At 42.7% G+C, this 23873-nt stretch overlaps 2 protein-coding genes across 3 annotated transcripts in view; one reads left to right on the top strand and one right to left on the bottom strand.

Annotated features, from left to right (window-relative positions):
• The window catches only part of LOC124117376, a 68356-nt gene that overhangs the window by 19566 nt on the left and 24917 nt on the right, over positions 1–23873 (bottom strand). The window contains exon 1 of one of the 2 annotated variants that reach the window (XM_046479206.2): positions 9007–9244. The exons of the other annotated variant lie outside the window; for it this stretch is intronic. The gene's annotated coding sequence lies outside the window, so the exon portion shown is untranslated. Of the gene's footprint in view, positions 1–9006; positions 9245–23873 lie in introns of those variants that run through there. 2 annotated transcript variants of the gene reach the window in all.
• On the top strand, positions 19011–23438 carry LOC124117356 (extensin-3-like). The gene is made up of 4 exons (XM_048401549.1): positions 19011–19067; positions 20958–21015; positions 21201–21550; positions 21633–23438. The coding sequence occupies exons 1-4, from the start codon at positions 19011–19013 to the stop codon at positions 23436–23438; spliced, it is 2271 nt and encodes a 756-aa protein (XP_048257506.1).

Consider the following 23873-nt stretch of genomic DNA (forward strand, 5'->3'; position numbering starts at 1 on the left):
TGCTCATGTGATGTACTAACGTTGAGATGAAAAGTAATGTGATGTGTTCAGTAGTACTCATGTGACATGTTAGCTACATAGAAGGGCTCATTAGGGGCTTACCAGGTGAGAATCATGTTGTGCGGGGCGGTGGGTGGTGTGGAGGGTGGGAGATGTGATTTTGTTGAAAAAAATATCTGTTCCGAAAATGCTAAAAAAAATAATTTGTCATCCGGTTCTACCAAAAAATCGTAATTGTTCGCGAAGCTCTGCAAAATAGTATTATTGTAAAAATAATTGTATGTCTTCTCCGCTCAGAGAAAACATTGTATGTTTTGAAACCCCAAACATCACCCCACCCCACCCCACCCCACCCAACCGCACCCCACCCGACCCCACCCCACCCCAACCTCACCAATACGCCCTTTTGATGAACGATTTGTCCGTGTCTCCTTGTATCTGGTTCACGGCTGAAGGTACGGTGACCTTGTCAATGAGCACGTCAGTGTCAGAACAGAAGTCATGTTGAAATACAACATTACTACGTCTAAAGGGATTTATTAACCCAGATGGAAAGGGTTTCATTGTGGATATTCAAACATTGACTCTATACCGACACAAAGGGGATCATCATACATCTAATTCCAACACTCACTTTCACGTATTTCCGTCCCAGCTTCAGAAACGTCTTCATTCACTAATTACATTATTTTCAGCTCTTACTTTTTACAACATGCCACGTAGTTTCATTAAAAAAAGACTGATGATAACATTGTTGAGTGCATCTGTTTGCTGATACTTCCAGTGTTGCAGTTCTCACAGCTGACAGCCGCTCGCTGCAGCAAAAGGAAATGAGATAATGCGCCCCCTTCAGCTGGACGCTCTCACCTGAATGATTGCAGTAGAGCACTACATGGCGGTTACAGTTTAAAGCTTTGAAAACAATGCAAAAACACTCTTGTATCAAACTGACAAATGTTGGCATTTCCATTTACTGCTTCTGTTTCTACAATTCATTGTGGTTAGTTTCTGTAAACCTGTAATTTCAATGCGATATCGGAAGAATTAAAGTGAAACAAATGAGCACGGATGTCGAGTGAATGAATGCGCTGGGTTTGACACCGCTCTTAACAGTATTCCAGTTATACCACGGCATGTCAACCTTATGTGGGAAGGAAGCCCGAAGTGATGCATGCGCAGGTCTAGACGTTTACCATGTCGGTGAAACCTACGAGCTGTGGTGCTGACAATATGTATCGTGATCAGAACGTACTGGGAACCCACCACAGGATTCTGGTACGTCAAAGGGACGCAACTCAGCACATCCATAAGTATGGAACTTATCTGAACCAGTCGATCCTGTCTTTTTATTGTAACGGCATGTCATTTGTACAACCGTCTCCTCACCCCACGATTGGTTTTGGAAGCAATGGTTAGCACCATGGCAACCGTGGTTGTCCGAAGAACCGGTTCAACTTCAACCGGTATATCTGTTGATACCGCGGATACAGCTTCAGTTCTGCCGAAACGAACTTTGCTCATTCACCGACGCTTCGATGCAAGTCTTGCACCCTCTTCACGTGTTCAAGTGAATAATTGACATGCCTTTGCAAGTGTTTGTGATGGATACATCGGTGGTGATGGGTACAATCAGCTTGTGTGATGGGTACGAACACCTGGTACCATCACTCTTTCATAGTGATTCAGATATACTTATGATAAAGTCGGAATATTACAATAGACTGTTAACACTGATTTCTATACTCATAGAAAGAGTTTTGTCGTTGTTTTTTTTATAAAAGTGACGCTTAGGTGACGTCACTGTGTGACTTCCACTGGATATTTGTCGACCCTGTAAATTTTAGCAAGCCGACATTGGAACCAACGATCACACGTTTCTGGCACGCCTAAGGGGCGCAACTCTCCACAATGGTTGCGTCGCCTTATACAAGTGAGCTCCACGTGCCTCGCAAGTGCAGCTGCAGGTACTCAAATTAGACGTTTTCTTTCTTTTTTCTTCTTCACTATCTTTTGTTACACAGATGCGAGGACAATGATATTTCTAGTTTTTTTCGGCTGTGGGAGAGAGTATAAAACGCTACATGAATGGAATTAGGGCAAAGTGCCTTCGAACATGAAAAGCCAAACTTAAAAATAAAAAATTGTCTGTACACTTTTACCGAGTGTCCAATGTGTGAACAACGCTGCAGAAAGTCGTGACCAATCGTGCACAAAAAAAAAGAAGAAAAAAGTAAAATATTGGTACATGAAAACCTATCGATCGCCAACTTTAAGCAATTATGCTGTTCTGTTAGCTGTTGATGAATAAACAAAGTTAGCCCTCTCACTCATTTCCTTTATTTTCTTCAGTAACGTGTATGCGCACCATAAATTAAGTTATGATGAACAAAACGTGTACACCGTACGGTAAGCAACCACAACAGCTTTTAAGGTCACGTTAACGTACAATAACGTACGACAGATTAGTCTTTGCTGAGAGAATTATATTATTAACGGATCTTTAGTTGGGATTTTGGGGTGGAACAGGTCCGCAGTACACCATGCTGGTGTGAACTAACTGACAATGAGGATCGGATGGTTACAAAGTGTGTCCATCCAATCAACCACTGGTAACTCCATTACAAAAGGGCCGCTGTACACCATGCTGGTGTGAACTAACTGACAATGAGGATCGGATGGTTACAAAGTGTGTCCATCCAATCAACCACTGGTAACTCCATTACAAAAGGGCCGCAGTACACCATGCTGGTGTGAACTAACTGACAATGAGGATCGGATGGTTACAAAGTGTGTCCATCCAAACAACCACTGGTAACTCCATTACAAAAGGGCCGCTGTACACCATGCTGGTGTGAACTAACTGACAATGAGGATCGGATGGTTACAAAGTGTGTCCATCCAATCAACCACTGGTAACTCCATTACAAAAGGGCCGCTGTACACCATGCTGGTGTGAACTAACTGACAATGAGGATCGGATGGTTACAAAGTGTGTCCATCCAATCAACCACTGGTAACTCCATTACAAAAGGGCCGCTGTACACCATGCTGGTGTGAACTAACTGACAATGAGGATCGGATGGTTACAAAGTGTGTCCATCCAATCAACCACTGGTTACTCCATTACAAAAGGGCCGCTGTACACCATGCTGGTGTGAACTAACTGACAATGAGGATCGGATGGTTACAAAGTGTGTCCATCCAATCAACCACTGGTAACTCCATTACAAAAGGGCCGCTGTACACCACGCTGGTGTGAACTAACTGACAATGAGGATCGGATGGTTACAAAGTGTGTCCATCCAATCAACCACTGGTAACTCCATTACAAAAGGGCCGCTGTACACCATGCTGGTGTGAACTAACTGACAATGAGGATCGGATGGTTACAAAGTGTGTCCATCCAATCAACCACTGGTTACTCCATTACAAAAGGGCCGCTGTACACCATGCTGGTGTGAACTAACTGACAATGAGGATCGGATGGTTACAAAGTGTGTCCATCCAAACCACTGGTTACTCCATTACAAAAGGGCCGCTGTGTTACACCTGGATTAGTGTTGGCAGTGACGTTAAACATCATTCATTCACTCACTCACCCAGATAAGTTTGGAAATAAGCTGAACGTCACGTGGTGGTGGTCTACTGCAAGTGGATTGATCAGGGCTATCAACCATGCAGTCATTCATAGCTTTGTACATACTCAACTGAGAGACATAAAATACGACTAGAATAAGACTTTGACCTGTTGTAGCAGTGGTACTAGTAGCACCCTCGAAGCAATGTTACAGCTTTAAGACAAAGACTTACATTCCGACTGGTTCCAATTGAGAATGATGAATTGTAAAATAACTCAAAATTAGGAATAGTCTCTTAAATGTCAATACGGAACACGGCAATGAATACCCTGTACCCCAACAATATCTGCTATTTGTAATTTTTATTCCCTTTACTGGAAAAAGTTGTTTAAGAAACTATCATGTTATTGTGTGTACATTTGACATCTTGAACGTCAGGAAACGCTGAGATCTTGTTCTAGTGGGGACACAACCAGCATGGGCCATCTGGGTGATAACTATATCACGTGACACCATGCTGAGGGCAAAAGGTCAAATAGCAAACGGAGAGAAATGGAACATACGTTGAGCACCTCCATTAGCAGCGTCATTCAAGGCATTCATTCCACTGAGCATGAAGCTACATGTAAGTTCATTTGTTCGAATAACAATTCAATGAATTCAAGATAGGTCACTGAGAACAGGAATGCGCGTGCTTGCTAAACAAAGTCAAACATTGTATGCAAATAAATAATAGTCCCCGCCATGACGACATAAAGAAATCATTACATTAACGTGCGTGTGTGCCCTAAAGGAATTTGTCTTTGACGTTATATATTTACATTCTATAGTGGTGTGACATACGTGTGGATTACTTTGTACAATCAAACCCACTATTGATATGACGGTCTGGAGGACTATCACAGAAGGCAATTATCGTTTCAGAAACATGGGACCTAAGGGAAAGTGTGACATAATTATACCATAACACACCATGAAGATCACCCGGAACAATAGGTTTTGTGGATTACTTTTTTAAATGGATTGCCATACATGTGGATTACTAGTCCTTTTAAAATGGTATGCCATACTTGTGGATTACTTTTGAAAAGGGTATGCCATACACATGTATTACCTTTTATTATGGAATACCATGCATAAGGATTATTTTCTATAATGGTATGCCATACATGTTGATTACTTTCTATGATGGTATGCCACACACGTGGATTATTTTTTATGATGGGATGCCATACACGTGGATTACTTTTTATGATGACATGCCATACACGTGGATTACCTTTAATAATGGTATGCCATATATTGGGATTACTTTCTATGATGGTATGCCACACACGTGGATTTTTTTTATGATGACATGCCATACAAGTGGATTACGTTTTATGATGGCATGCCATACACGTGGATTACCTTTAATAATGGTATGCCATGATATATTAGGATTACTTTCTATGATGGTATGCCACACACGTTGATTATTTTTTATGATGGCATGCCATACACGTGGATTACTTTTTATGACGGTATGCCACACACGTGGATTACTTTTTATGATGATATGCCACACACGTGGATTACTTTTTTTGATGGTATGCCACACACGTGGATTATTTTTTATGATGGGATGCCATACACGTGGATTACTTTTTATGATGACATGCCATACACGTGGATTACCTTTAATAATGGTATGCCAGATATTGGGATTACTTTCTATGATGGTATGCCACACACGTGGATTATTTTTTATGATGACATGCCATACAAGTGGATTACGTTTTATGATGGCATGCCATACACGTGGATTACCTTTAATAATGGTATGCCATGATATATTATGATTACTTTCTATGATGGTATGTCACACACGTGGATTATTTTTTATGATGGCATGTCATACACGTGGATTACTTTTAATGACGGTATGCCACACACGTGGATTACTTTTTATGATGATATGCCACACACGTGGATTACTTTTTATGACGGCATGCCATACACGTGGATTACCTTTGGTAATGGTATGCCATACATGTTGAATACCTTTAATAATGGTATGCCATACATGTGGGCTACAATTCATAACGATATGCCATACATGTGGATTACTTTTGATATTTGTATAACATACATGGGGATCGGTTTGCTTTATCTGTTTTAGTGACAAAACAAGAGGAATTATTTCAACTTTGCAACAGTCAACTCTCCCTTTCATGTGAAGCAATATTCTAGCAGCTCCAGCCTCTCTATGTTGATGGGCGGTCGGGTAGCCAAGTGGTTAAAGCGTTCGCTCGTCACGCCAAAGACCCGGGTTCGATTCCCGACATGGGTACAATGTGTGAAGCCCATTTCCGGTGTCCCCCGCCGTGTTATTGCTGGAATATTGCTAAAAGCGGCGTAAAACCATACTCACTCACTCACTCTATATGTTGAGGTACACTAGAGCATGTTTTTGTCTGCATTTCAACGAGCGTCAAATGTTTCTTGCTCAAAGTTTGTTTGATCAGGGTGACACTATTCAAACCTTTAGTACAGTTTTCAAAAAGTAATATTGTAGAGACATGTGAATGACATTTTCAAATTTGACGTATCAATGAAAAGAATTATGTCGACGCAATTCTCTATTTTGACTTGTGCCATTTGTTCCAATGTGTTTTCTGGTGAACAGTTCACACGCCTTTGCATGTGTTTGTGACGGGTGCACCAGTGGAGCAGGATAAGTTCACATTATCGCAAACACCTAGTGTCATCTCTATTTGATCAGATAATGGAGATTTCTTGTGATTATGAAATAGGTCTTGTCGCTTTATCTTTATAATGGTATGCCATCCATGGTGATTACTTAATGGTGCAGGTATGTATTCCATAGATTTCTTGCCGAAGTGCCATATTTTTCGTCTTTTTCAGTCGTATTCATAAATTTGCATTCAATGCAATGTAAACCGAACACTGTCTCAAAGCATAATTGACTCTTCTCTCTAAATGCCTCTGTGAGTGAGTGAGTATGCTTTTACGCCGCTTTTAGCAACATTCCAGCAATATCACGCCTGGGTACATACATTTTACCCATGTCGGTAAAACAACTTTTCGGCCTTCGGCGTGACGAGCGAACGCTTTTACCACTAGGCTACCCGACCGCACCCAAAAGCTTCTGCGAAGTACAAGTCAAACAAACAGCAGTTTGATGATAACTATATTTCGGGAACAAATAATAGAGTAATTTCCGACATGTCTGTTAAACTTGTTCTATAGCAGTGGCCTCAAAGAACGCACAGATAAGTGCCTGACCTTTTAAGATCTTATGAGAAAATACTGTGTAAATGTGCCGGGACCTGATCCTTGATAAATCAAAACCTTACCTATTTAATCAACACATCGCACATCATGATCAAGGAATGATTTTGAACTGGATGTTTTTGAACGGGTACAATCTTCATGTATTTCATGTTACCCACGATAATGAAGATAGTGATGCCGCATTCGATTGAACTATTTGAGATGATAATAACTTTTATTTAACTACTTGAACTTCAAATCCCGGAAGTTGATCATGTAGGATGGAACACTGATAACCTGACAATACCCTATTTCCTGCCCAATCTGTCAAGGGATGACTGACATGTATCATGATGTCTGGGGGGATGGGGTAGCTTGGTGGTTAAAGCATTCGCTCCTCATGCCGATGACCCAGGTTCGATTCCCTACATGGGTACAATGTGTGAAGCTAATTTCTGGTGTTCCCTGCCGGGATATTGCTGGAATATTGCTAAAAGCGGCGCAAAAACCATACTCACTCACTATGGCGATCTCGACAGAAGTAATGTCTCATTATTACAAGTGACAATCTGTCAAGGAAGGCCTTACATATGTGGCGATCTGTCAAGGAAGGCGTTCCATATGTAACGAATTGTCAAGGAAGACCTTACATATGTGACAATCTGCCAAGGAAGGCCTTACATATGTGACAATCTGTCAAGGAAGGCCTTACATATGTGACGCTCTGTCAAGGAAGGCCTTATATATGTGACAATATGTCAAGGAAGGCCTTACATATGTGACGAGTTGTCAAGGAAGACCTTACATATGTGGCGATCTGTCAAGGAAGGCCTTACATATGTGACAATGTCAAGGAAGGCCTTACATATGTGATAATGTCAAGGAAGGCCTTACATATGTGACGAGTTGTCAAGGAAGACCTTACATATGTGACGATCTCAATGTGACACATGTGACAAAACCTAACAAAACACGATAACGAAATAATACCCATCCCAACTCTGACCGAATCAATAGCAGTCCAACCACATACAAACTCCATATAATCCCCCTTTCTCGCGGTTACGATGCCATGTATTACCTACTAAGTAAAACCGTCTTGCGATAGTGTTTCAGCCCCGAGGGGTGTACAATAGCACATTCTGAAGTAGGATTTGTGCCAGTATATCCGTATTTTGGAGGCGTTAGCGAGCGCAGGGGCGATGCAATCGAGGGATAATACGCACCTCATTAGACCAATGCACTGTGTTCCGGTTTTAGATGGAAAGATGACCCGTGGGCCAGTAATAGTCCTAGCCTGCTCTGATGGCTAGGGATACTCAGACAAGATCAGGGAAATCCGAACTGCCCAACAAATTAGAGTTCTTTATGAAGACCCTTGTTGCATTCGAAGAACCCACGTATAGAGTTCGTACCCCATTATTATACAGATTTAAGTTAGCAAATATGAGGTTGGCAGAGGTCGGAATTAAAGTTGGTAAATGTCTAGACATTATTGTAGTTGCTGTATAAAGAATGTTTCAGACACACACATACACACACACAGACACAGACAGACAGACAGACAGACACACACACAAACAGACACAGACACACAGACACAGACACAGACAGACAGACAGACACACACACACACATACAGACACAGACACAGACAGACATACAGACAGACAGACACACAGAGACACACACACACACACACACACACACACACACACACACACACAAAGAGGGATAATAGGAGACAGGTACAAGAAGTGTTGACAGACAGGAGCAAGTCCGGCAATCAAATGTTTCATTATCAAAACGATTGACAATAACAATTCTAAACTCCCCCAAAGTATAAATGTAATACAGTATACTTTTGCGTCGAAGAAGAAACACATGTACAATTATTGTAACTTCATTCTTAAATAGACATCAGTCAACAACGTCAATATCTAAAGAGATGAAACAAAAATATCCAACAACTCCAACGTTTCCGTTTTGATATTAACAATCATAACATCAAAGATAACCTATGTGATTAACAACGTCACGTGTATTTATCTATATTAATCACTCGATTAATAGGTACTGGCTATTAATGAAATAATAATAAAACCTTCCTATTGTATAGTAAAGAATACAAAGAGTGCTGACAAAGTCATACCTGTTTCTTATCCTGATGTCACTTCACCTTCTCGACGACTGTCGTGTACCACGACTCAACAGCTACTGTGCTTCGATCTCTTTTCTTGCAGTTGTTGCCGATAAACTCGTAGGCGATACCCCACGTGAAAATCAATCCAATAGCATCGGAAAATATTGGGTTAAGCCCCATTAATTATTACTTTTCAGAAACTACATTAACAGTCGATAACCTGTTTGTTTAAGAATGAAATGTTGTCCCGAGTTCTATTGGTTTGTGCTTCAGGAGAACCTTGATATGGTCGCTCGCTGGCCGTGATGGGATGGGGCCTGTGACGTTGGCTACAGAGTTACCGAGAGGGAGGCGTGCTTAATTCATCACCTTCAGTTATACATCAGCCACTCGGATGTAGAATATATTTACTCAGTTACATTTACAGTTGATGGAAAACAAGATAACAATATTAACGCTCACAATCGCGATTCAATCCTCACGTTTTGTTTTGCTTGCAATATCTTGATAATTCCCAAGTTATAAAAGTATTTATTTTGTTTCAAAGGTCGTGTCAAAATGTGGATGAATGTGATAGCAAATCGTTATCTGAGACATTTTCGACATGGAGAGGACACATATCCTCAGGCTTGGATTTAAATATTTAATCACCCTTTTAAGATGCGTTTCAGCCAATTGATTTATGAAACAACAGATAAGCATGTGTATGATCACGTAGGTAGGATGTTACACGTTCTGTAGGATTTAACATCTTTCACATATATGGAAAACCAATTCGAGTCTTTCGCACAAAGCCATTTCCCGACTGTATTAAGCAATATTATGTGACAATATTTGGATGTTTATATTTGATCATCTTCATTAAGAAGCAATATAACTGAAACTTGAAAGCTCGAAGTGTTTCCTAATTTATGAAGAAACAAAACTTCCCTGGTGTCATTCTTTGATTTGATAACAAAACGCACTTGGCTTGTAGCATGTTTTCGCTGAAATGGTTAATGCTTGTGGAAACTAGGCCCCGCACGGGGTGTACGTGTTATCGCTTGAGGAGTCTTTCCGTAGAAGAATACTTAAATGCGAGGTCATCAAAATATTGCTGATGGCTATTGGGTGACCAACTGTCCTTTTCTAGTTGACGCCCGGGAGCACACAGCACGCAGAAACCATACCCTGGCAGCGTTGTCCGCATATACATGTACCAGCTAATCATCCTGTCATTCCATTATAACGGCACCGAAACAAAACGTTCAAGCTCTCGTATTTGCATTCTGTTTCGCTGGTCATGAAAGAATATTCATCAAATAATATTCCCATATTTCAAACTTAATATTTGAAAAATCTGCAATTTTACCATAATCTTGCATTAGTTAAAAACTCCTTTATAATCAGGTTATGTACTCTCCGTAACGATGGGGCACGGGTGGCCCAGTCGTCTAAAGCGCCGCGATTCGCTGTGCAGAGTTGCGTCCCTTGGGCACACCAGAAACCTATGATTGTGGGTTCGAATCCCGGTTCGCCCCGATTATGTTTCTAGGTTTGTCAGAACCATACCCGTGCTCGTGGGTTTCACCGAAGTGGTAAACGTATAAGACCTGCATCACTTTGGGCTCTCCTCCCACATTAAGCTGACACGCCGCGATATAACTAGAATACTGTTAAAAGCCGCGTTAAACCCAACTCACTCACTCACTCCGTGATAATGCTTCTGCATTCTGACAACATCTAACTATAGGCGACATGAGAATGATAACCTTGACCTGTGTTATCGAAAACAGATTGCACACAGACATGGCCCCGTTCGACAAAACATCCTTAGCTAAGGCTAACCTTAACCACATAGGAACCTTGTCTCGTCCTAACTCCGGAAACCCTTAGCGGTCGTAAGGCACCATATGACACCATCTGGTGAAACCATAACTCGACACAGCCCAAAAAAGTGTAGGTTTCCGTTTTCCGGAAACCTTCCGGATACCTTCCCACTTTGGATCCGGCCCGGAAACCTTCCAGATACCTTCAGCACCCTTCAATTTTCTTGGTAATTTTCAGATTTCAGATTTTCATTTTTTTTATATGTTTCACACTTAATTGAACAAAATGCACCCCCAAATTTTGACATTTTTTTGGAAGGTTTCCGGAAGGTATCCGGGCCGGTTCCAAATTTGGAAGGTATCCGGAAGGTTTCCGGAATGTTTCCGGAGAACGAAAACCTACACTTTTTTTGCTGTGCGATATCCTGTTAACAACACGAAAGTTCAGGATTTTGTTGCCTACTTCTAACACAACTTTCTAGACCTGTTTACATGCACTTCTAATGCAATTTCAAAACATGAACGGCTACGAAACTATCGCTATCTTCCACCACATTGTAACCTATCTATTTCAAATGTATGTCTACGCGTTGTTTGATAGGTAAACACACTGCAGAATTCTGGATCAAGAAGATGAAAACAAGTTAGAGCAGTTCCCCTTCAACTAGACTAAAATATGAATCCAACTTCAGACAAAAATCTAAAGATGAAACAGACACATGCCTCGATAGTTTATCTGAATAATCACCATGCGCTTTTTGAATGTGTTAATTTGTATCTCAGCAGATCGGGTGGTGGGGATTCTCAAACACGGGAGGCAGTGCACAATACCTGGCATCCAAAAGCAAATCCATGTATTAGAGAGTTATTGTGACGGTTCGAAACTAAATGTAAATATGGTTAAACCAAAGTTGTAGTTTTTAGAAATGGTGGTAACGTGTCTAGAAAAGAAAAATGGCATTATAGAGTTGCTCCATTTTATAAATACTAGTACTTGGATGTGTGTTATACAAGTAGATTAACTTGGCCAAAGAATGCACATTAATTACATTTCATTGCAAGCCATGACATTTTTGTCGGCATATTAAAAAGTCTTAGAGTTTTGGACAATATTACATTTAATGTTTACTTTTAAAATATTTGATCCAAAAATAATCCCGACTTTACAGTATGGATCAGAAATTTGCGGCCTAGAAACCTTGACTGTTATTGAAAAGGTACACTTTATGTATGTAAAAAATTCTTGGGTGTAAAATCTAGCACAGACAACGCAAGGGATATGGTGAATGCGGAAGGTTTTCCAAGTCTATCTATAGTTAATTAAAGGTTTTTTAAATACTGTGTCAAGTTATTGAATATGCCATCTTCAAGTTACCCAAGAAAATGTTATAATATGATGTTTCCCTACGGCGCCATAGGAAACTAAACTGGGCATCAAAAGTTAAAAACATGTTACACGATTGTGGATATGGTTATGTTTGGTTACAGCTACATGTAGATAAGCCACAGCATTTCTTCTCCCGTTTGACACAGATCTTAAAAGATATGTACATCCCAAAATGGCATGGTTCCCCGTACAGTTCTAGAAAAGCAAATTACTACACTAGATTTAAGACTAATACAACATTAGAACCTTAGCCATTAAGTGTAAATTTACGTAAGTTTACAGACCCGTGTAGATCCGAGATAGAATAGGTCTTCAGCAACCCATGCTTGCCGTAAAAGACGACTATGCTTGTCGTAAAAGGTGACTAACGGGATCGGGTGGTCAGGCTCGCTGACTTGGTTGATGCATGTCATCGATCCCAATCGTGGATAGATGTTCATTATGTTAATTCACTGGATTGTCTGGTCCAGACTCGATTATTTACAGATCGCCGTCATACAGCTGGAATATTGCTGAGTGCGGCGTTAAACAACAAACAAACAAACAAGCATAAGTTTAGAACAGCTCTTTCTCGATTTCGTTGTAGCTCACATGATCTATTCATTACAACTGGCAGATATGTTGGTATTGCAAGATAACATAGACTTTGTAGGATTTGAAAAACTGTTTTCCTTAAGTTTGTCATGTTGGATTGCAGTGTACAAAGTTGAAAAATCAAATGTTTCTGACAGAATTTAACTTTGAGACAGGGATTTGGTGGTACATTTGCTTAACTCAGCAATTTTTCTTTCTTTGTACAAGTTTTATGGAGCTTTGGAAACAAGTATAAAAGAGGGATGGTCATGTCTTCAGGTTTTAGAGTCAACTCAAAAGTTATGAACACACAATGCCATTTAGAAAGAGGTCAAATGTAACATAAGTTATATTTTGGATAACACTTTCTGAGTAAAGTACAGATTCTCGTGGTGGCTGAGTGGGTTAGAACGCTGACTTTGTGTGCTGGCCACTAGATGCCTCACTCTGGCAGTGTGGGTTCGAATCCCGGACAGGACTCAAGCCAAACAAGAATCTGTACTTTTCTCAGAAAGTGTTATTCCAAATATAACATTTGTTACATGTCAAAAGTTGATGGTATAAGGCAAGTGCTGACCAGAACAACAACATACAAATACAAGTCAAGCTTACATCGGAAACGGACTAAGGACGTTTATTTTCTACCTATGTTCATATATCATGTGGGGCACGGGTGACCCAGTCGTCTAAGGCGCCGCTGTGCAGAGCTGCGTCCCTTGGGCACGCCAGAAACCCATGATTGTGGGTTCGAATCCCGGTTCCCCCCGATTGTGTTTCTAGGTTTGTCAGCACCATACCCGTGCTCGTGGGTTTCACCGAAATGATAAACGTATAAGACCTGCATCACTTCGGGCTTTCCTCCCGCATTAAGCTGACACGCCGTGATATAACTGGAATATTGTTGGGCGTTAAACCCAACTCACTCACTCATATATCATGTGCATATGTACTCATTTCGTCTTGTGGATGTTTGATTCAGTTGCTAGGGGCAGTGGGACAACATCAGTACATTCACACAGCGCCACAACCTAGAGCTTTCGGTTATTTAAGAGTAGACAGCATAAAAAGGGTTATTTCTGCCCCCAAATTGATAAATTGTCATATGTCTGTAACATTAAGGAGAGTAGATGAAATAAGTAAGTGATACAACGCCTACCACTGTTTCGGCAGACCACATTTCCCACTCTGCTATTTAATATAAGGGCGTATATTGACGTGACCACCGCAAATTGCCCTCATTATGATTCTAAACGTCCCTTCGACAAACTATATATGGCGGAATTAAAAACCAATTCTTCCATATTAACTTGGCTGTCTTGTTTCCTAAATTGAATCACATAGTTATGGCGTGCTTGTAGTTTTGTTCTGTCAGAATTGTTCCGGTAATATCACAGCGACCTGTAAGTACCCGGGGTAGAAGACACCAGTGGGTGGTGAGATGGGTACTGGGGCATGACGTCACACAACCATCCCAGTCGCCGAGCCCGATCTCCCTATCTAAATTAGTTGCCTCTTACTATGTATAAAGTGGTGGTGATCTATTCTAACAGTGGTAAACCACAAGGTGCCTCTTACGATGTATAAAGTGGTGTTGATCTATTCAAACAGTGGTAAACCACAAGGTGCCTCTTACGATGTATAAAGTGGTGGTGATCTATTCTAACAGTGGTAAACCACAAGGTGCCTCTTACTATGTATAAAGTGGTGTTGATCTAGTCTAACAGTGGTAAACCACAAGGTGCCTCTTACTATGTATAAAGTGGTGTTGATCCATTCTAACAGTGGTAAACCACAAGGTGCCCCTTACTATGTATAAAGTGGTGTTGATCTATTCTAACAGTGGTAAACCACAAGGTGCCCCTTACGATGTATGAAGTGGTGTTGATCTATTCTAACAGTGGTAAACCACAAGGTGCCTCTTACGATGTATAAAGTGGTGTTGATCTATTCTAACAGTGGTAAACCACAAGGTGCCCCTTACTATGTATAAAGTGGTGTTGATCTATTCTAACAGTGGTAAACCACAAGGTGCCCCTTACGATGTATGAAGTGGTGGTGATCTATTCTAACAGTGGTAAACCACAAGGTGCCTCTTACGAGGTTTAAAGTGGTGTTGATCTATTCTAACAGTGGTAAACCACAAGGTGCCTCTTACTATGTATGAAGTGGTGGTGATCTAGTCTAATGGCGGGCACGGCAAGGTTAGATAGGTACGGGTTTGTAGCAATAATTGAATTATTGAATAATTGGCCTTAAGTGTATGACCACCAATCGTATCATGCGCCATGGTCTGTAGATTATGTTGGCAATGGTTTTCATCACTGCTTATGTACACTTCTAGTGATTTTCCTGAATTAAATAGACATGACACAATGGACTCGTCTATCGATATAGATTGTATTACCCATGTGTCTAAGTGTAAATATGTCAGCAGGAGTCGATTAAAGCAGCAACCATGAACCGACCATAGCGCATGATACAATAAGTGGTCATACACTTAAGGCCAATTATTTAATAATTTAATTATTGCTACAAACTAAAGAGAAAATGTATTACTAAATTACATGAATGGTGTCTGGGATACATTAATTATCCCAAGTGCATTAATAACGTACGTCGAAGGTGACATTGTCGCTTCGGAGTGCTAATTCTGTCTTGGAATAATGTTTAAAGATTATGGAGAGGAACGGCCTAATCCATCTCACAACAATAGTGTATATGGTCAGATTCTCTCATTGGCTGACAAAGAATGTGTCCCCACAAGGTCAGACATCACATACGAAATGAATTCCCGTACAGACTCGTATCAGATTACACATTTCTCACAATGCGCCAGTCACATAAACCTGCTCAAGCTTTGATGTTCCTTCCGTTGTCAGAACAAAAAAATGTACAACTGCTCCAGACATGATGTCAGTTGATGTTTCGTGAAAAATATAGCCAAAAGAAACAACACAGGATCAGACAGTATGTAAAGATAAGAAACTATCACAAGATAACAAATCATTAATGCACACATTTGTAAGAGAATGGGGTTTTCTTTAAAGGGAAGCATAAGAGCAGAAAAAAAAAACCATAGTCGAGAAAGCCATGTCCTCACTCAAAACAGCAACGTAACGGCGTTTCTTGTATGACGCTGTCCTAGTCGGAATTGGTATTCGTCATTAAATCCAGTAAATGTAGTACTAACAACGCGAGTTATTTTGAGATCAAGCAATTAACTTCATCCATGGTATAAATAAAGGGAATCTGGTTTTTCGCTGTACCTAGTTTATCATATAGCTCGATGGGGAGGTTTCGGTTACAAATGATGTGTCAACGTTTATATTCCTGGAGATCGATTGCATTAACGTTCTCCACAACAAGTGTTATAACCGCTCATTCTAGCTTGCCACTAGTACCTGTCTTCAAACGTAGCTCTATCTTGACGTAACAGTATTGTTAACATATTACCTATCTTTATACGTTGCTTTATCTTGACGTAACAGTATTGTTAACATAGTACCTGTCTTCAAACGTTGCTTTATCTTGACGTAACAGTATTGTTAACATAGAACCTGTCTTTCAAACGTCCCTCTCTATCTTGACGTAACAGTATTGTTAACATAGTACCTGTCTTTCAAACGCCACTCTCTATCTTGACGTACCTGTATTGTCAACATAGTACCTGTCTTTCAAACGCCTCTCTCTATCTTGACGTACCTGTGTTGTTAACATAGTACCTGTCTTTCAAAAGCCACTCTCTATCTTGACGTACCTGTATTGTCAACATAGAACCTGTCTTTCAAACGTCCCTCTCTATCTTGACGTAAGGGTGTTGTTAACATATTACCTTTATTTCAAACGGCCCTCTCTATCTTGACGTAAGGGTATTGTTAACATATTACCTGTCTTTCAAACGCCACTCTCTATCTTGACGTTACAGTATTGTTAACATATTACCTGTCTTTCAAACGTCCCTCCCTATCTTGACGTAACAGTATTGTTAACATATTAGCTGTCTTTCAAACGTAGCTCTATCGTGACGTAACATTATTGTTAACATATTACCTGTCTTCAAACGTTGCTCTATCTTGACGTAACAGTATGTTAACATATTACCTGATTTTCAAACGACTCTCTCCATCTTAACGTAACTGTATTGTTAACATAGTGCCTGACTTTCAAACGAATCTCTCTATCTCGACACTACAGCGTCCTTCACACTTCACCTGCGTCTTTCAAACGTCTCTGTCTCACTCTCCGGGGACTAAAAGAAACGATTTATGTTTTATGTCAGGATCTCGCTTTCCTGTTAATAATGACTTTCTAAAATGACATCAGTAGAATTGGTATCTCCCCTGTATGTATAGAAGCAGTTTTGCGTCATTAGTGAAGGTGCAACCTCTATTAGACACGTACAACTACTTGCCTATCAGAGGGATCGACTGTTGGACGAAGTCGCGCTACCTGGATCAAGATGTTCAGAACACAGCTGGGACATCGTCGCAATGATATATGAACCGTCGCATTAACAGAATAATGTATAAGGAGCGTGTCATTACAGATGGTATGGTCCGAGTGAAGTCTTTGCAGGGGACATTAAACGTTAATGCTACTCTGGACCATTAACCCGTAAGTCCGAGTGTCGAGTGGACTATATTTCTCCAAAACAGTGTACATGGTCATCTGTTACTAATCATGTCAGGTTTGTGAGACCACCCCATTGCCAATATCAATCCGTGTGTGTGTATATATCGATGGTTAAATAGTCTTCTACATCATGTAATCAATGAGAATCTATTTGAGATTATGTTCATGATGTCTATAACAAATACAGGACAAGGAACGCGCTTAGGTGTGTGTTTTGGAAATAAATACATTTCTTACAGTGTATTAATTGCGTTGAAGGTTGTAGATTTGTGAATGAATGAAAAAGTAGTTCGGTCGTAACGTTTCACCAATCAAATTACTTAATCAACCCTATCTCTCTCCCATTTCGTTATTGATAAGAAATATGCATTAATTGGTTCTGAGACACATGTAACATATCTGCAAAGTTATCGTCTTTTCGAAACTAGTCAAGACACCAAGTGAGAGTGAATGAGTGATCCTGTCACGCAAAAGGGAGGTAAATCAGCAAAGCGAATTACAGTGCTTTAGACGTTTGTCCATCAGTGCTCATGCACGCTCTGTCTCAGCCATTGTTGTATATTAAAGATGCATGACCATAGTCAAATTAATGTCACCGATGTAATATTGCTGGAATATTGCTAAAAGCGGCGTAAAAGCGGCGTAAGTGCAGATTCGACGGAGCCGCAGTTTCGCCTTACTTTACGGCCATAGCGTTTGTTTTATTTCACAGTTCACATGCCATTATTGACCTCGGAACACTTTTTATGATATTATTGTTTCAATTTACAATAGTCACTGCACAATATTGTGTTATTTGTCGAGAATGCAGCACACACTGTAATAAAATCCACTGTGTTGCAAAACGAACTTATTTCTTAAACGTGTTTTCACTATTTATAAGCAGCAGGCTCTCTGTACTTGTGAACAGAAGACGTAACTCAGAATTAACACTGTGAACTCGTTTTTAGTTCCAAGAAATCAGTAAATGCGCTAACGTGTCACTGGATTTTCTGGTCCTCCGCGTCTGGTTGTTTTACGGCCATCGTGGCATGACAATACTGTTGTGCGACGTCAGACAACAAACACACACTTGCTTTTTTACACATGATGATGAATGCTATCACTTGACTGTCTGGAAAAGATTCGATTGTTTAGAGGCCACCGTCATTTGGCGGGAGTACTGCCGTGCTGCCCTAGGAAACAAACGCTTACGTTTTTATGCAAATTTTGGTGGGCGGGGCTACAGGGAAAGCAGGCAGGCTTACCCCTTTCGCGAACACCTGGTGTCATCACTTATTTTTACAGCCAAATTGCCTTTCACCAAAATGGAATCTGGTTCGTGGGCTAATCGAGACTGGGCATTCTCTTGCAAATACGTGTTATATTCACACACTCTTGTTCCTGTATTTGCGATGCTTCACCTTCATGAGACATAATCCTTTCTCGATTAATAGGAAATTTATTTGTAATTTTATTTTGTGCACAGCAGGGAATCGAATTTTACACTTAGGCATTTTCCAAACATAAACTTTGAAATCTGATTTTACCGTAACGGCAAATACTGCGTGGTCAACTCACTGGTGAGTGCATTGTATGACCATTGTATATATAAGAATAATGTCGTTGTACACATGAAGAAGGCCGACTTCATATCCATTTCAAAGGTGAAGTATATTGCCTTCATTAAGGTGCGAAATTGATCCTCCCTGAGCGTGCGAGTTTTGTTAATGAGACTGCACAGTCCACAGAGATGAGGTGAGGTGAAATTGGGTTTAACGTCGCGTCCAAGATTATTGCACTTATATAGCGACGTGCATGTACGTGTGTGTGTTTGTGTGGCTGCTTGTACTAGTCCGAACTGATGCCGATTTATAGTGCTAGCTCACTGAGATACCATGCCGCAGTTTAACATGAATACTCCACTCAGACACAGTATACTGACTCCGAGCCGACCAGTCCTTGTTTTAGCCCCTTAATGCCGAGCGCCAGACAGGGTAACAACAAGTACAATCCTAACGTCTTTTTGTATGACGCGGCCCGGGATCGAACCCTGGACCTTCCGCTCTCCGGGCGGACGCTCTACCACAAGACCACGGAGGCGGTCCCACGGAGGCGGTCTCCACAGAGATGAAATCATCAGTGTGCGTTGATGCAGTGGATCCGAGAGACCATCGTGGCGCAGCACTGTTTAAAGGAGGCTTTGAGAAACGGAACCGTTACCGCTGTTAATATAAAGACCATGGTGTAAATAAGAACCGTTACCTCTGATAATGTGACGGCTATAGTATTAATAAGGAACCATTACCGCAGTTAATACGGAGACCATAGTATTAATACGAAACCGTTACCGCTGTTAATATAAAGACTGTAGTATTAATACGAAACCGTCACCGCTGTTAATACGGAGTCCATAGTATTAATACGAAACCGTCACCGCTGTTAATATAAAGACTGTAGTATTAATAAGAAACCGTTACCGCTGTTAATATAAAGACTGTAGTATTAATAAGAAACCGTTACCGCTGTTAATATAAAGACTGTAGTATTAATAAGAAACCGTTACCGCTGAAAATGTGAAGACTATAGTATTAATACGGAACAGACACCTCTGATAATAGGAAGACAATAGTATTAATACGGAGCCGTTACCTCTGATAATGTTAAGACTATAGCATTAATACGGAATAGTTACCGCTGATAATGTGAAGATAAAGACTGTAGCAGTAATAAGGAACCGTTTACGCTGATAATATGAAGGCAATAGTATTAATAAGGAACCGACACCTCTGATAATATGAAGATAATAGTATTAATAAGGAACCGACACCTCTGATAATATAAAGACTGTAGTATCAATAAGGAACCATTACCGCTGATAATGTGAAGACTATAGTATTAATACGGAACCGACACCTCTGATAATATGAAGATAATAGTATTAATAAGGAACCGACACCTCTGATAATATAAAGACTTTAGTATTATTAAGGAACCGTTACCGCTGATAATGTGAAGACTATAGTATTAATAAGGAACAGACACCTCTGATAATATGAAAACAATAGTATTAATAAGGAACCGTTACCGCTGATAATATGAAAACAATAGTATTAATAAGGAACCGTTACCGCTGATAATATAAAGACTTTAGTATTAATACAGAACCGTTACCTCTGATAATGTGAAGACTATATCATTAATACGAAACACTAAGTTAACCAGAACGGAAGAGTTTCGTGATTTCGGCCAGTTTAACTCTTTTCCTGATAAACTAATCAAAAACGCTGAGAAATGTGATATACTTTTACATGAAAAATACATAAGAGCTGTTAATAATCACTTTCCGTTTATGATGAGATATACACGAAGTTGTCAGCTGGTCCGATGAATACTGGAAGATAATCATTTGTAAATACTAATATACCAAAACATATTCCAAAATCTCGATTTTATTCATTAAACCAAAGACACTTCTTCCTTGGGAAGGAGTAGGTTTTCATAGGTTCATTTGTCAGTGATCGCCGCCACACGTTAAGAATGTCATAATGGTGCTATGAGCATTTCTCTTTTGTTGGCAGTTGGCATTTGGAGACATGTCTGTAGGAAAGGTCAGTCTGGCAGCAGCATCCTGCTCGGGTATCGGGTTAACATGGATGAGATGGTGATGAATGCAGCAGTGCCAGACAGGGAGTCTGCAGATATCCTTCACTCGGCTCTACAAGCAAGTGGCACAGTATCCCTTACTTCATTTGTCTTACACCTACTCGATTTATTGCACAATTGTTAGAGCCTGTTACATTTTAACTAATAATTTCGGTAAGTTCATCCAACCGTGTACGATACACTGCCTGTACCACACTCCGCCTCTACCACACTCCGCCTGTACCACACTCCGCCTATACCACATTCCGCCTGTACCACACTCCGCCTGTACCACACACCCCGCCTGTACCACACTCCGCCTGTACCACACTCCGCCTGTACCACACTCCGCCTGTACCACACTCCGCCTGTACCACGCTCCGCCTGTACCACACTCCGCCTGTACCACACCCGCCTGTACCACACTCCGCCTGTACCACACTCCGCCTGTACCACACTCCGCCTGTACCACACTCCGCCTCTACCACACTCCGCCTGTACCACACTCCGCCTGTACCACACTCCGCCTGTACCACACACCGCCTGTACCACACTCCGTCTGTACCACACTCCGCCTGTACCACACTCCGCCTAGACCACACTCCGCCTAGACCACACTCCGCCTGTACCACACTCCGCCTGTACCACACTCCGCCTGTACCACACTCCGCCTGTACCACACTCCGCCTGTACCACACTCCGCCTCTACCACGCTCCGCCTCTACCACGCTCCGCCTCTACCACGCTCCGCCTCTACCACATTCCGCCTCGACCACACTCCGCCTCGACCACACTCCGCCTCTACCACACTCCGCCTCTACCACACTCCGCCTCTACCACACTCCGCCTCTACCACACTCCGCCTGTACCACACTCCGCCTGTACCACACTCCGCCTGTACCACACTCCGCCTCTACCACACTCCGCCTCTACCACACTCCGCCTGTACCACACTCCGCCTGTACCACACTCCGACTCGACCACACTCCGCCTGTACCACACTCCGCCTCGACCACACTCCGCCTGTACCACACTCCGCCTCTACCACACTCCGCCTGTACCACACTTCGCCTGTACCACACTCCGCCTCTACCACACTCCGCCTGTACCACACTTCGCCTGTACCACACTCCGCCTGTACCACACTCCGCCTCTTCCACACTCCGCCTGTACCACAGCCGCCTGTACCACATCCCGCCTCTACCACACTCCGCCTGTACCACACTCCGCCTGTACCACACTCCGCCTGTACCACACTCCGCCTAGACCACACTCCGCCTGTACCACACTCCGCCTCTACCACACTCCGCCTCTACCACACTCCGCCTCTACCACACTCCGCCTCTACCACACTCCGCCTCTACCACACTCCGCCTCTACCACACTCCGCCTGTACCACACTCCGACTCGACCACACTCCGCCTGTACCACACTCCGCCTCGACCACACTCCGCCTGTACCACACTCCGCCTCTACCACACTCCGCCTGTACCACACTTCGCCTGTACCACACTCCGCCTCTACCACACTCCGCCTCTACCACACTTCGCCTGTACCACACACCGCCTGTACCACACTCCGCCTCTACCACACTCCGCCTGTACTACACTCCGCCTGTACCACACTCCGCCTGTACCACACTCCGCCTGTACCACACTCCGCCTGTACCACACTCCGCCTCTACCACACTCCGCCTCTACCACACTCCGCCTGTACCACACTCCGACTCGACCACACTCCGCCTGTACCACACTCCGCCTCGACCACACTCCGCCTGTACCACACTCCGCCTCTACCACACTCCGCCTGTACCACACTTCGCCTGTACCACACTCCGCCTCTACCACACTCCGCCTGTACCACACTTCGCCTGTACCACACTCCGCCTGTACCACACTCCGCCTCTACCACACTCCGCCTGTACCACAGCCGCCTGTACCACATCCCGCCTCTACCACACTCCGCCTGTACCACACTCCGCCTGTACCACACTCCGCCTGTACCACACTCCGCCTAGACCACACTCCGCCTGTACCACACTCCGCCTCTACCACACTCCGCCTCTACCACACTCCGCCTCTACCACACTCCGCCTCTACCACACTCCGCCTCTACCACACTCCGCCTGTACCACACTCCGACTCGACCACACTCCGCCTGTACCACACTCCGCCTCGACCACACTCCGCCTGTACCACACTCCGCCTCTACCACACTCCGCCTGTACCACACTTCGCCTGTACCACACTCCGCCTCTACCACACTCCGCCTGTACCACACTTCGCCTGTACCACACTCCGCCTGTACCACACTCCGCCTCTACCACACTCCGCCTGTACTACACTCCGCCTGTACCACACTCCGCCTGTACCACACTCCGCCTGTACCACACTCCGCCTAGACCACACTCCGCCTAGACCACACTCCGCCTAGACCACACTCCGCCTGTACCACACTCCGCCTCTACCACACTCCGCCTGTACCACACACCGCCTTTACGACACACCGCTTCAACCACACTCCGACTCTACTACACCAGCCGTGTACGACACACCGCCTCTACCACACACCGCCTGTACGACACACCGCTTCAACCACACACCGCCTCTACCACACTCCGCCTCTACCACACTTCGCCTTTACCACACTTCGCCTTTAATACCACACTCCGCCTGTACCACACTCCGCCTCTACCACACTCCGCCTCTACCACACACCGCCATTACGACACACCGCTTCAACCACACACCGCCTCTACCACACTCCGCCTCTACCACACCGCCTCTACGACAAACCGCCTCTACCACAAAGCAAACTCGTAATCTACGGCATCATAATAAAGTTGTTCCATT

Source organism: Haliotis rufescens, unplaced genomic scaffold (genome assembly GCF_023055435.1).
Source record: "Haliotis rufescens isolate VD_foot unplaced genomic scaffold, xgHalRufe1.0.p SCAF_22, whole genome shotgun sequence".
NCBI lineage: Eukaryota > Metazoa > Mollusca > Gastropoda > Lepetellida > Haliotidae > Haliotis > Haliotis rufescens.